Source organism: Nannobrachium achirus (genome assembly GCF_963921795.1).
Source record: "Nannobrachium achirus genome assembly, chromosome: 2".
NCBI lineage: Eukaryota > Metazoa > Chordata > Actinopteri > Myctophiformes > Myctophidae > Nannobrachium > Nannobrachium achirus.
This window is the reverse complement of record NC_137811.1, coordinates 42,500,192-42,515,044: the sequence shown is the minus strand read 5'-3', so window position 1 is coordinate 42,515,044 and position 14,853 is coordinate 42,500,192. Positions and strand designations below refer to the sequence as shown.

General features: G+C 42.3%; 1 protein-coding gene across 1 annotated transcript in view; it reads left to right on the top strand.

The window, feature by feature from the left end:
- Positions 1-14,364, top strand: part of LOC308298491 (uncharacterized protein) — a gene marked incomplete at both ends in the record, with an annotated part of 41,271 nt that extends 26,907 nt beyond the window's left edge. Inside the window, one exon of the mRNA XM_080742106.1 lies at positions 14,340-14,364. Within this exon, the coding sequence (XP_080598232.1) occupies positions 14,340-14,364 (25 nt within the window). The remainder of the gene's footprint in view (positions 1-14,339) is intronic.
- Positions 14,365-14,853: the final 489 nt, after the last annotated feature.

Below are 14,853 nucleotides of genomic sequence, written 5' to 3'. Positions count from 1 at the left end.
TTGGTGGAACTATCTGCTGTCTCGCGGAAGTTTTATAGGCAATAATGATTGTAACTTAAGATCCTTGCAAGTTACAACTATGTGTTTTCTTTCATGTATAAGGGAAAAAGTGGTAGAAAAGCTATTTACCACTCGGGGTCGGACATTATGCTCTGATAATGTCCTGTGTGAGGGTGTTATCGGACTCGGCTTCGCCTCGTCCGATCACCCCCTCACACAGGACATTATCAGAGCATAATGTCCTCTCACTCGGGGTAAATTGCTTACATTTCCACCAGCCACCAGAAAGAGTTAGCCAATCAGGGCTGTAGGCTGTGTGGACACAAAAACATTCCCCCTCCCCCTAACCTCTATCACAGGCATCAAACAGGTAGTTACGTGTAGTTGGTACAACAGGTAGTTGTTTGATTGGCATAGAACTAATGATTTGATTGATTGAAGACTTTATTAGAAGTTTGCATAGGAAAAGGTACAGTTTCATGACGGTACAGTTCACTGGTACAAGGTTTACTAAAAGGAGATCCATGAAAAGACTAAGCTTTTTTCCACAGGAAACCATTAAAGTATCTCATATAACATTGAATACAGACAAATACAACACAGTACTATGCAGTAGATATGTAAATAAAATAAAATGAAAGAAAAGAAACAGTAAGTCTAAACAAACAGAAAGTATATACAAAGAAGGGGCAGGGAAGGGTAGGGCTGGGCTAGGTTTGTTTTTTTTACCAGTTGCGAACGGCTGCTGCCTGTAAGTGTTTTTTCAGGGAAATTTTAAAGGATGCTAGTGATCCACACTCCTTTATGGCCTTCGGTAAGGCTTTCCACATTTTGGTGGTATAGCAGAAGAACGAGAAGAACGAACCTTTGTTGGTTTTGACTCTGGGTTGAAAGTGATCTGTGGCGCTGCCTCTGGTGTTGTAATTATGGACATCCTTAACGTTTATAAAGTATTTTGACTGGTACTTGGGTATCATAGTGGTGTAGTGTATCTTGTACACCAGGCCCATTGCAAGTTGCTGTACTACTCTCATCTACTCTGAGCCACCCCACTCTTAACTGGTGAGTAGCGGTGAGGTGAGTCTGATAGGGAAGGTTAAGCAGGACCCTAATTAGTTTATTTTGGGCTGTTTGGAGTTTCGTTTTTAGGGCTTGTGGGGCGTCACGATACCATACGTGGACAGTGTGTTGAAATTGACCATTGGGGCGATCCTCTGTAGGAAACGAGTTTGTTGGTTGATTTAATTTATTACTTTAGAAGTCATCTTTTCGCTGGAAAGATTAGCTTCAAGGATACATCCTAAGTAAGAGATTTCGTTTTTTTCTTGTTATGACCTTGTCGCCCACTTTGATTGTGAAGTTATCGACTTTTTTGAGGTTATGATTTGATCCAAAGAGGATGGACTTTTTCCCAGGTGAATTGAGGATGGTTTTTCCCAGGTGAATTGATAATTTGTTGTCCTTAAGCCATGTGCAGATCTTACTTAGTTCAGAGTTAAGTGTCTTTTCAAGCTGCAAGTGGTCCTTGCCCGAGACTAGGAGAGCAGAGTCATCCGCAAACAGGAACAGGTTGCAGTCGCAAGCAGATGCCATCATTGCCATGTCTTTCACGTATATTAGGAAGAACAGAGGTTGTCAGAGGTGTCTCAATCAGAATAGAATGACACCTGTGTTTGACACAAAATGTGGCCGCTCTGGGACTACAATTGGCACACCCTATAGGAGCATATGAAGATTACATGGCTTCCTTGTGCTGGCCAAGGTAAATAGAGAGGTAAAGACACGCCCCTTTCGCTATCTCGCAGTTCCAACCAGCAGATTCGTCGCACCATGGGTGCCAAACTGCAGCCGGAAGTTCAGTGGAAGACTGTGGAGCAGCCTCCCAGCAGCTCATGAAGTTCATGAACAAACACTATTAATGAAAAAGTGAGACCTTTATAACATACTCAGCGCAGGAAAATAAAAGATGGCATGTCACACATTTTTTTGTGCTGTGTGGATTTTCAATGTGTGCACTGTGTCATTTTATAGCAGTATCTAAAGAGCAAAAAGTATGTTTCTAAATAAACGTGCCAAGTATCGCAAGACTATCCGTTTCCTGTCTGGGAACTAAATCTCGCGATACTTCGGAGACAGAAACGATTATTATTTACTGTTATTATTATTATTTAATTATGTACTGTGCACATCGAAAAGCAGGTGATTGTAAAAATACCTTTGGTATGTTTTCTTTAATATATTCCTGAACAGATTATATGACAAAGGTCTCAGTCGTTAATAAATAGTGTTTCTTCCAGGTTTGTTCTTGAGCTGATCCAGCCCAGATCTAGCCAGCTCCATCGCGACCTGGTGTTTGCCAATGGGTCTGAGGCCTAAAGCTAGATGCAGAATAGACCCAGATTTAGTTGCACTGTTAACTAAAATCTTCGCTTCTGGACCCCATATTTAGTAAAAAATAAGGGTGGGGAAGTTAACGCGATATTAACTAATTAACGCAAAATCCTTTTATCGGCGATAATATTTTTAACGCGCGATTAATGCGGTGATTTTTGCCCCCCCGGTGCAGTGAGTTTTGAGCCTCAGTGCACCCCGTAGTCAGGAAGCGAATGCAGACTGCAGTACGTTTTTCTCTTTAGCAAAGTTACAAAGTTTTCCCTTTATTAACACATATGGTGCCAACCCTGAGTTTCCCGAGTTTGTATTGGTACTAGTGCTGTGCCAACCCCGAGTTTCCCGAGTTTGGGCCGTTTTTGAAAAAAAAAAAGAAAAAAAAAACATTTTTTTTTCCCCAAAAGATTTTTTTGGACCTCCAGAAATGTATTAGGCATGATCGCGATCGCGAAATTGCATGTTTAACCCCATACCAACCCATTCTTTCAAACATGGCAGCCATGTTTGTTTACATCTGTAGAAAACATAATGGCTGATAAATCATGAATGCCTGAACGGATTTCCAAGCGGATTTTTTTGTTTGAAAGCTGTGAACAGCATCTACACACGTGGTGCATCATCTAGGCATGGGCGTGCACTTTTTACACACTTGCACAATTACATGGAAGTCTATGGTAACCATGGCAACGCGAGACATTGAAGAGAAAAAATCATTGCAACATAAGTGTTAAGCACAGTACAATTAAGTCAGTTTCAGGATTTTTTTTAGCACAGTTTATTTTGAGCACTGTAGTGAGAAATTAATAGTTGTGCATTGTGCAAATGCAGGCTTTTCTCAAGTACAAGTCTTCATGCCTCTTTATCCACCTTCCATGTGTCAGGCAGGGATTTCAGCCACTCCTGGAAGTCCTCACGTTTCTGCGAGGCGGGTCTTAACTCAAGCCTGGTGGGTTTAGGAATCACGCATAGTAAACAACCAGACAGTCACTCAGACAGTCAGAGCGGTGGAGGTTTTGGGACACAGGCAGGGGCAGACAGACAACCACGGTTGCACTCATTGGAGACTATTGGACTTCACTCAGTAATCACAGTTCCCTCGAGAACACAGCACATTATTTTGACGGGGAGTGGAGGCTTCTGTTCCATGCGCTGACTGTTACGCTGAAGACGTTATGTAGCCTACTAGCCTACTAGCCCTGGAACTTGTCTGTGCTTGTCTGCCCCAAAGCCTCTGCCATGCGTGTAGCCGGAGAGTGTATCATTGAAAATGAAGTTAGCAAACTGCTGATCACCGACAGTGCACACAACATATGCAAACTTCTAATAAAGTCTTCAATCAATCAATCAAACGTGATCGCAGGGGCCAGGGAACTGGATGGGCATAATGCCCTGTGCCACACATCTTCAGCGAGCTAGCCTATAATCTCCTAGCAATACCTCCGCAATTTGTGGCGTTGACACGTTAATGTTAATGTATTGTTAATCTAAGGCTACCAACGAGCCATCACAGTGTCTACATAATAACAGGGTTTATCAAAGTGAACTAGAGGTGCCATAATCGTAACACCAGTCCAGGGTGCCTCAGAATATTTTGATATTTAAAATGTAGCCTATCAATATTACTTCAGTTAAACTTGCCTCTATGCTTTGTAAAACGCTGCACTGTACTTGAGTATTTTTTCCATACACAAACTCTTCACAAAATAAAAGATTACAAGCTCACAACGCATCTTATTGTGAGATTGTAGGTCAGCTATTTTTGGTGAATGTTCCCCCCTGAATAGGGCTGCTGTGGTTAAAGTGATTAAATGCCAAGTATAAAAGTTAATTTAAATCTGTCCTAATGGAATTTTTTTCGATGATTCTGGACAGTAATGCCTCATTCACACTACAGATATATAGTTGAACGTTTAGCTTGGTAATTCAATGTAATCCCAATGGAAACCAGCTTTAAAGCTTTCAAAGCTTTGTCCTCAGCATCTCCTCCTCTTTAAAGCTGGTTTCCATTGAGATTACATTGAATTACCAAGCAAAACGTTCAACTATATATCTGTAGTGTGAATGAGGCATTAGCCTATTTGTCATAGAATTTGAATAAACTAGGTATTTGTCTACCTCCCATGTTGATATGAGTATTATATATCTGTTTAAGTTAGTTTTAGAAAAGATAAAAAATATGCGATTAAAGTTGTACCATGTAACTTTTTTTATAAAACAAATCTTAAAATTGTCCTAACTGTTAAATCGCTAAAGTTTTAGAACACCCACTCCGTTATTTTCAGCTTCTGAAGCCTTCTCTTTATATGTTTTCTTCTTAGCAGTGACAGGGGCGGGATTTCGCGCGAAAATGACGTAATCTGCATCATCTGTATACGTTGTGTATACGTTGCCCAATCACATCGCCGATCATGCACACATGGTACACTACCGGCCAATCACAGCTTATCTGCTCTGGTCTCCAGGAAGCGCCTCCGCTTGGCTACAGTGTTTACCATGGTAAGGATTTTAACCCTTTAATCCACAAATCCTGGCCAGAAAATTACGTTCTACCATGCGTTCTACCCCTCCACGGATTACTATCGGTCGCGGTGGTTTGCGGCGCCGCTCCGGTGGTCCGCGGCGGTGGTCCGCGACGACTCCGGCCGAAAAACGGCCGAAAAAAGCAATACCGCTACTGACCACTAGTTGAGCAACTTACACAGTACAGCTTTAATTTGCGATTAATCGTGATTAATTATGGACAATCATGCAATTAATTCGATTCAATATTTTAATCGGCCCCCAGCCCTAGTTAAAAATACATATTATTTTGGGGGTCCTTGACATGTTAATGTTTGAGAACCACTGATAGCAATTAGCAACGTACAGATTGTTTTTGTTCCGCAGAGAAATGTAAGGATTTAGAAGACATGTTGTAGAATCTGCCTATATCAGTGGTTAAGGACCCCCAAAATGATATGTATTTGGCTGCGGACCCCCATCTCAAAACATCTTGTCTAGGGACCCCCAGAAGCAAAGATCTTAGTTAAAAATGTTCATTAAGCAGCTCAGACCTGTTGGCAAATGCCAGGTCGACGCTCCATCGGTGTCCCGTATTTCATCGCACTTCCTGCGGGAGTTCTGGCACCCATGGTGAGCTTCATGGCCGGACATGGTGCATCCCCGTTGTCACGTGTTATCCATTCCTTCCTATTTTCCTTGGTGCTGGTGGCTGAGTTGCATCATGGGATATGTAGTTATGTAGTTGGATATGTAGCAAGCGTCTTTTTACCTGGTAACCATGGTAACAGTTAATTTGTCTCTGGATGAGATAACAGGGCCGTGGTTACCCCCTCCCCCTGTTTTTGAAGCGGTGAAAACCGCTTCCAATGAATGGCTTTGTGTGTATCACGCCCATATATGGTCATTTCAGTCCAGAATGAACAGGCTTTTTCAAAAACAGAATGTCCGTTTAATTACCATATATGGTGATCTCAGTCCAGAATGAACAGGGTTTTTCAAAAACACAATGTATGTTACCTCATGTCCATATGTGGTCACTCCAGGCCAGAATGAACAGGTTTTTCCTGTCCCGTACGTGCAAAATATCAGTCCAGAATGAATAGGCTTTTTCAAAAAGCAAAATGTGTGTCCCATGTCCATATATGGTCATTTCAGTTCAGAATGAATAGGCTTTATATGTCCTGTACGTCCAGAATATGTGTGCGGTGTCCCTCCCGGTCAGATGAATGGATACTTTGAGGATTGGTCAAGCTTCACATAATAATTTGGCCTTCAGGGTTTATCTGTCTTGTGCAATAGGTCTCACCTATTGCATGACAAATACCGGCTGTCATACCGGCTCTCCAGACAATTCTATACTAAGATTCACCGCTTCACTTCGAACCGAGGTTTGATTTTTGAGCGGTGGTCACAACTATACTATACGTGGCGGTGTGTGTGGTTCTGTATGCGTCCGTCCGTGTATGCGTGTCTGTAGCCTGCAGGACCTTTTATGACCACACATTAGAGGTCTTCGGACCTGCCCGAGATCCGAAATTACCCACAATCCGAGCCGCCCCGAGCCGGGTAACGGGGCCGTTTTAGAGGATTTACCGCGGGGCGGACCGGGGCCGTGTGCCCCGGTTCCCCGGGTGTCTTGATAGTGAAGTCGCCGGTTCCTGTTACCCGAGTGGAGCCGAGTCAGGCCGAGATTGAATGAAAGAGAATGCAACAACTGCACCAAATAGATAACGCCACACGATGGCACTAAAGATGCAGCATGTAATCTGATGCATTGGTTGTGAGAAGTTTACAACTCACTCACAGTCACAACACTGTATCAGTTGGATTGTTATTATTATCAAAGATATTAACGTAACGTTTTGGTTAACGGTTTACAATGGAGTTGTCATTGCGTGTTGTCATGCTCTGCAGAGCAAAATGGACACTCAAAGCAGAAAGATATAATGAACAACACATGCGACAAGAAAACGATAGCATTAGCATTGGCTAGCCAAAGAAGAAGGAATACATAAAACATGGATTTATTTGTATTTACAAACTGTCCGCATTGACTTACTGGTCTGGGAAAAGATCATTTTTTGACGAGAGGCACAGCGCCGCTGACAGCAACAGCAGCACCATGGCGACGTTAGGTAAGAAATATGTCTGATACAACTCTTAACTCATCTAGTGCCAAAACCGAACATGTTCGGTTTATTAAAACGTATTAAGAAATACAAAAACCGAACATGTTCGTTTTTTTTTTTTTTTTTTTTTTTGGAAAAATCACATTTTGATCTTTAATCTGACAAAGATCCGTTGTTTTGCGATGTTGTCCATGTGCCTAGGACATCCAGTGAGCAAGTGATCACTTAGAATCCTCTATAAAATCAAGGATAACTGCCCATTTCTCTGCCTTTTATTGTATATTATACAAATGTATGGTTGATTTCTGTGGTGCACGGCAGCACAGCACGGCTTTCGGCTCTGCACAGCCAGAGGTGTCAATTGGGTATGAGAGGTGTCAATTGGGTATGGCAAGTTATGGCAGCTGCCATCCCTTGGCTACAGGGGAAATAATAAAATGTACTTTTCATTGTGTCTGTTGCTAAGGTATGGCAACATGACTGTTGTCTTGCATGCGCGTGAGGGCACGCGACCGTGCATGGAAGACACCAGTCATGTTGCCATACCTTAGCTTTTGCTGAACTGACGCCACTGCTGGCAGCCCCCTCCCAGCTGGGAACTGCGTGTAAAGTTGAACTCGGATTGCTGGGAAAGCATTGTGGTCGCGTTCCGGTTTGAGGTTAGGGTTGGGGGGTAGGGTTCGTTTTAGTGTCGGGATACCTGCCTGTAGTCGGCTGCGGACCCCCGGAGTTTACTTTTGCTCTTCTGTGGATTTCACGATCAGCTTGGATATCAACTACGCTACGGCCGTTGAAGCTGGTGGACACTTGCATATGGATACCAGGTACACTAGGCTACTAAACACAAGTGGGTTTCTAACTGACTGAATGAATGTAGAAGGAGGAGATTGGATCGCACAGTGGCAGTGGAGTTGTTTTTTCTTTATTGTTGCATTTGCATGGATGAGAAACAAACGTTTCGCTGTGTGCGATCCATTCTCCTTCTATATGTTGATCTAAAGGGATACCGCACCAGTAGTCAGAGCGCGGTGGTAACCAAAACGTTTACTAACTGACTGATAATAATAATCATTGTATACTAGCACAGTACTGCACGCTGTTATCGCTAACGCTATGGACCAGAGCTATTGAGATTGATCCTGTTGAATTCACGTTTTTTTTATACAAAAAAACGCATGGTTGACGCGGGTTTGTAGGTTGATCGCGTCAACCTGACTGAGACGTTGTAATATGTTCATTTGACTGCCAGGTGGCAGCATCGTTGTTTTGTTTTTTGTTTGGTTCAGATTGGATTTGTTTACACTTCTCAAGGCATGAACATGCAGGCTGTATATGCCGATCATTAGTATATATATATTTTTTTGAATAGGGGGCAGGTATTTATAAGAATTTATTCTTCTGCTTGCTCCTTTTCGTTCATGTGTGTGTACTGTAAAATATTGAAATTCTGAGTATAAATATAATATAACTGTAATGTACACTACATGTGCGAAACAAAAATAAATGAAATGAAATGAAATGTTCAAACCCCTGAAATGGCGGATCATACTGTACGAGTGTAGCCTACGTGGTTCACCCGTCCCCTCCCGCTCCTCCCCCCCTGGCTGGCAGGGGGGTTTGATTGATTGATTGATTGAAGACTTTATTAGAAGTTTGCATAGGAAAAGGTACAGTTTCATGACGGTACAGTTCACTGGTGATCCATGAAAAGCCTAAGCTTATTTCCACTGGAAACCATTGAAGTATCTCATATAACATTGAATGACAGACAAATAGAACACAGGGGAACGTGAAATGATCCGTTCACTGAAATGAACGAGATTGCCTATCACTAACACAACGTGAGCTTGTAGATCTGCTATTTTGGCTTTGTCAGAACTTCTAAGTAGCAGGGGCGGCATAGCTCAGGGGTGGAGAAACCGTTATTAGAACACGAAGGGTTCCCAGTTCGAATCCGGGTTCCCCCTGAGTTAATGTCGAAGAGTCCTTGGGCAAGACTCTGAACCCCTAGTTGCTCCTGGTTTTGATTGATTGATTGAAGACTTTATTTGAAGTTTGCCTTGAGTAGGTTGGGCCTTCACTGCCTTGCATGGTTTCCTCTGCCACCGGTGTATGAATGTGTGCGTGAATGGGTGAATGTAATGCACAATCTATGTAAAAGCGCTTTGGATAAAAGCACTATATAAATGCACCATTTACCATTTAGTAGCCTCGCGCAACGCGTTGTGATCTTGTAGAAAATATCATTGATCAATCTTGTAAAATAGCCGATCTACAAGCTCACAACGCGCCGCGACGCGTTGTGAGCTTGTAGACCTGAAAATGGTAAATGATAAATTGTGCATTTATACAGCGCGTTTATGTGCTTTTAGCGCTTTACAATGTGCATTTTTTACAATGGGCTATGTCACATTGTGAGTTTTTATATATATATATATATATATATATGTGTGACGGAGAGAGTCGCAGCCCCAGCCTTGAAGCCTCAAAAGTCTAGTATCTCCCCCAGATCGCAAAAGATGTCTCTTTGGTCTAGTGGTTAAGTTATTGGACTTTCGCGTGGGAGACCCGGGTACGAAGCCGGGTGGGGAAGTTCAGATCATCTCCGTTACACATATATATATATATATACAGGGTGCACTTTTCGAACAAATGGTATAATTTTTCTTTTCCTCAAAATGCATTTACACTCAGCAACCACTGTTATTCATACACTGAATTCTCAAAGCCCAGATAGGAAGAGGTGCAGCAGTTTTTACTATTGTGAAATAAATGCAAATGTCTGTTCTGCTCTCTTTGCCATCCAAGCTCACAAGAGCTTGGAGCTCAAGGCAAGGCCAGTCTAATAAGATATTTTTTTTACCAGACTCGAACTTATGACCTTCGATATGAGAGGCAAGGAATCTATCAACTGAGCTAATGAGTCATAAATATGTGATTCTAACATGTAATAGATATACACAGATCTGCATTATTTGTGTTTTATATATGACGTGAATGACTAAAACTCAAACTAAGTGAGATAAACCATGATGTTGTCTTTCTTGGGTTCACTGATGCTCAGCAATTCCCATTATACAATTGGTATAATTATAGTTTCACCAGACTCGAACCCACAACCTTCCGTATCAGAGGTGAGTGCACTATCGACTGAGCTAGTCTGTCATAAATATGAAACTGTAATATGTAATACATGCACACGAAGATCTGCATCATGTGTGTTCATATATGACATGTCACTTAGACATGTGAATGGTTTCCTGGCTTGTGTGGTTGGTCATATGTATATCAAACAAGCCCGACAACCATTTTTGGGTTCAAATCTCAACAATGAAAATATATCAATATTATATAGTGCTTTTCTGAGAACCCAACATCGCTATACAAATGTTTGTCGTAGCTACATTTTGCAATGTTGGTGCATTCACCAGCAGATAATTTCTCTCTCTCGCATTCTCAGAGTCCAACTTTACTAAGACAATGTCAAGTTCGAGTTCACGTAGCTACATTGGTAGATACATGAACTATAGGTCGCAAGGTTATGAGTTCAAATCTGGTCTGCAAATAACATTTCAATATTCTTAGTGCTGTAGTAAATGGATGGAGGGCTCGTCTGAGGACGACCTAGATAGAAATACTTTGAATTGATGGTTTGTGTGAACAGTTCAGAGGATAAAATATATGTGTCATGCAGGGTCATGATGATATGAGAGTGAACGAAAAAAGTTATCTCTCATCTCAGAGTTGAACGTATATTGTGTGTGTGTGTGTGTGTGTGTGTGTGTGTGTGTGTGTGTGTGTGTGTGTGTGTGTGTGTGTGTGTGTGTGTGTGTGTGTGTGTGTGTGTGTGTGTGTGTGTGTGTGTGTGTGTGTGTGTGTGTGTGTGTGTGTGCGCGACACAGAGTCACAATGTCCCCCTGCCATCTTCTTTGACAGTCAAAACTCTAAAAATACACCATTTATCATTTTTGTGCATGTGTGTGCACGTGTGTGTGTGTGTGTGCATGTGTTTTGTTCCCCTCTGACACGCCCTTTCTGTAATGGAAATGTTGTTTTGTGTGTGTGTGTGTGTGTGTGTGTGTGTGTGTGTGTGTGTGTGTGTGTGTGTGTGTGTGTGTGTGTGTGTGTGTGTGTGTGTGTGTGTGTGTGTGTGTGTGTGTGTGTGTGTGTGTGTGTGTGTGTGTGTGTGTGTGTGTGTGTGTGTGTGTGTGCATGTGCACAGGGCCGTAAGCAGAGTTCCGAAAATACCGAGGACATTAATATCAAATCGGGTTTTGTGCAGTTTTATCCTTTTGTTTTAACAGGTTTCTACGGTTTATTTTTTTACCTAAATGTAACACAAACATAAACAAAAAAAAGTGCAAAACGGGTGCTTCTTTTTCTAGACACCATGAGCATATTCTATATGATTTATTTAGGCACAGGACATAATAGTCAAATGGTATCAACATGACAATGGCAATCATTTTATTTTTGCAACAATTAAGTATATTTACTTTAGTACTCTCGAGTCGAAAGAGTGCCAGTGTGCTTCAACTGATCTGCAACCAACAACTAACTATGCGGTATGTGCTCATCCCTTATTTCCCCAGCATCACAGTGTTTGATAAATCATAAAGAGCTCTGATAAACATTTCAATTTTCTCACCTGGCCGCTGTACTCTCTGAATCTGATGGAAACAGGCGCCTGTGGATCATATTCCGTTTGAGGTAAAAAGTACTCCTTGTCCTATTTTCCCAACACAACGTCGAACTTCTTCTGATCATCCATTCCCCTGACAACGTGAATGACTTGACAATGCTTTCAGCCTCTGGTCCGGGCCCATAGCGTATAACAGGGAACTGACCTGACCTGAACCTCGCCATCATCCTTGTTTAGTTTTGTTGCCAGATTATAGTCTCCCCATTAATTTGGGCGGTCGAATGCAAAACTATCCCGGCCGGGGGTTAAATTTTGCCATCTTTCTGAAGCGATGCGTCCGTCAAGCTTCTCACACCATGTAATTAGTTTCAATTTCCACACAATTTAAGGTAAAATCCAAACAGGCAGGGTAACAACAACAGAAAAGCGTGTATCAGCCCGGTATCAGCCATAGCACAACATACAACGTGATCACTATAGCAACAGACCTGCTTTACGGCAAGTGTTGTGATGTTCTTAAAGGCACAGCGCACTCACATAGTATGACACTTCCCTCGTAATTTTGGCGTTGTAATGGATTTTCCGCACAAAAAAATCTTTTTTTCGTCGGGAGAAATACCGAGGTCATGTCCTCGGTGTCCTCAATGGTAGTTACGGCCATGCATGTGCATGTGCATGTGCATGTGCATGTCACAGTGAGAGTGAAGTGTTGTGCCCCTGCTGGCCTCCTGACAGACTGCACACAGTGTGATGTTTGTGTTCACTCAGACAGCACTGCCATCTGGTGGGGGCCTTTTAGATGTTATGAATGCAGCCAAGTTGAACTAAAGTCAGCGTGCGTCTCCGCACGTTATCACATACTGTGACAAAAGTAGCCAAGATCCAAACTCCAAATTTTCGGGAGTAAGAGAAAACAACATAAGCTGTCCAATGGTGTGCTGCATGAAGCTGTAACTGACTGCATACAGTCAGTACAGCTTCATACATTTTCTTTTTTTCAAATGGCTCTAACTAGAAAACTAATTCCCAGGGGACATTTTGAGGGAAAACGCGCTTCACTGTGGGGCTTCTAACTAAAAAACTATACAAGATAAAAGCTCAGGGTCTTCGACCCTGAGCTTAGGACTTCCTAATCTATATGTGAAATGACATTCACTCATATATGAATGTTTTTGGATTCTCTGTGGCTCTGCAAAGTTGGGCCAAAATGGTAAGAAAATGGCAAGAAAATGGCTGGCACAGCAACCCACCCAATTAGAAAAACGGCTGGCACTAAAAGAGTTAATATAATAACGTTGGCATTCTTTCATTTCGGGGCCAGTGGTTCGGGTCTCGGACCTCTCGTTCTGCTCGGGTATCGGATCAATTTTTTCTAATAACAGGCGGGCCGTTCGGATCGGATCCATCATGTATCGGAGCTGCTCGGGTAACGGTTCTCAAATTCCAAATGACAGTGATGTTACTAGGTTTTCAATGTAATGGGTCCCGGGACCCACAGGTGGTCATTCAAATGGGTCCCAGAAAAGTTTTATGAGTCCTCAATATAAAGTTTACGCGCGCAAAATGGCGTTGGACGTCGGTGGAATCAAAACATTGACGTTTCTATCGCCTGTTTAAGACTTTCTATGTGGATTTTATTTGTGTTAACGTAGGGTAAAGTAGGATGTTTTCACCCATGAGCAATGGTGGTGTCTGTGGACATTTTTTTTTTCTTTTACCGCAACACGGTAAATTATTTTAACATGGAGGATAAAATATATGTGTCATGCAGGGTCATGATGATATGAGAGTGAACGAAAAAAGTTATCTCTCATCTCAGAGTTGAACGTATATTGTGTGTGTGTGTGTGTGTGTGTGTGTGTGTGTGTGTGTGTGTGTGTGTGTGTGTGTGTGTGTGTGTGTGTGTGTGTGTGTGTGTGTGTGTGTGTGTGTGTGTGTGTGTGTGTGTGTGTGTGTGCGCGACACAGAGTCACAATGTCCCCCTGCCATCTTCTTTGACAGTCAAAACTCTAAAAATACACCATTTATCATTTTTGTGCATGTGTGTGCACGTGTGTGTGTGTGTGTGCATGTGTTTTGTTCCCCTCTGACACGCCCTTTCTGTAATGGAAATGTTGTTTTGTGTGTGTGTGTGTGTGTGTGTGTGTGTGTGTGTGTGTGTGTGTGTGTGTGTGTGTGTGTGTGTGTGTGTGTGTGTGTGTGTGTGTGTGTGTGTGTGTGTGTGTGTGTGTGTGTGTGTGTGTGTGTGTGTGTGTGTGTGTGTGTGTGTGTGTGTGTGTGTGTGTGTGTGTGTGCATGTGCACAGGGCCGTAAGCAGAGTTCCGAAAATACCGAGGACATTAATATCAAATCGGGTTTTGTGCAGTTTTATCCTTTTGTTTTAACAGGTTTCTACGGTTTATTTTTTTACCTAAATGTAACACAAACATAAACAAAAAAAAGTGCAAAACGGGTGCTTCTTTTTCTAGACACCATGAGCATATTCTATATGATTTATTTAGGCACAGGACATAATAGTCAAATGGTATCAACATGACAATGGCAATCATTTTATTTTTGCAACAATTAAGTATATTTACTTTAGTACTCTCGAGTCGAAAGAGTGCCAGTGTGCTTCAACTGATCTGCAACCAACAACTAACTATGCGGTATGTGCTCATCCCTTATTTCCCCAGCATCACAGTGTTTGATAAATCATAAAGAGCTCTGATAAACATTTCAATTTTCTCACCTGGCCGCTGTACTCTCTGAATCTGATGGAAACAGGCGCCTGTGGATCATATTCCGTTTGAGGTAAAAAGTACTCCTTGTCCTATTTTCCCAACACAACGTCGAACTTCTTCTGATCATCCATTCCCCTGACAACGTGAATGACTTGACAATGCTTTCAGCCTCTGGTCCGGGCCCATAGCGTATAACAGGGAACTGACCTGACCTGAACCTCGCCATCATCCTTGTTTAGTTTTGTTGCCAGATTAATAGTCTCCCCATTAATTTGGGCGGTCGAATGCAAAACTATCCCGGCCGGGGGTTAAATTTTGCCATCTTTCTGAAGCGATGCGTCCGTCAAGCTTCTCACACCATGTAATTAGTTTCAATTTCCACACAATTTAAGGTAAAATCCAAACAGGCAGGGTAACAACAACAGAAAAGCGTGTATCAGCCCGGTATCAGCCATAGCACAACATA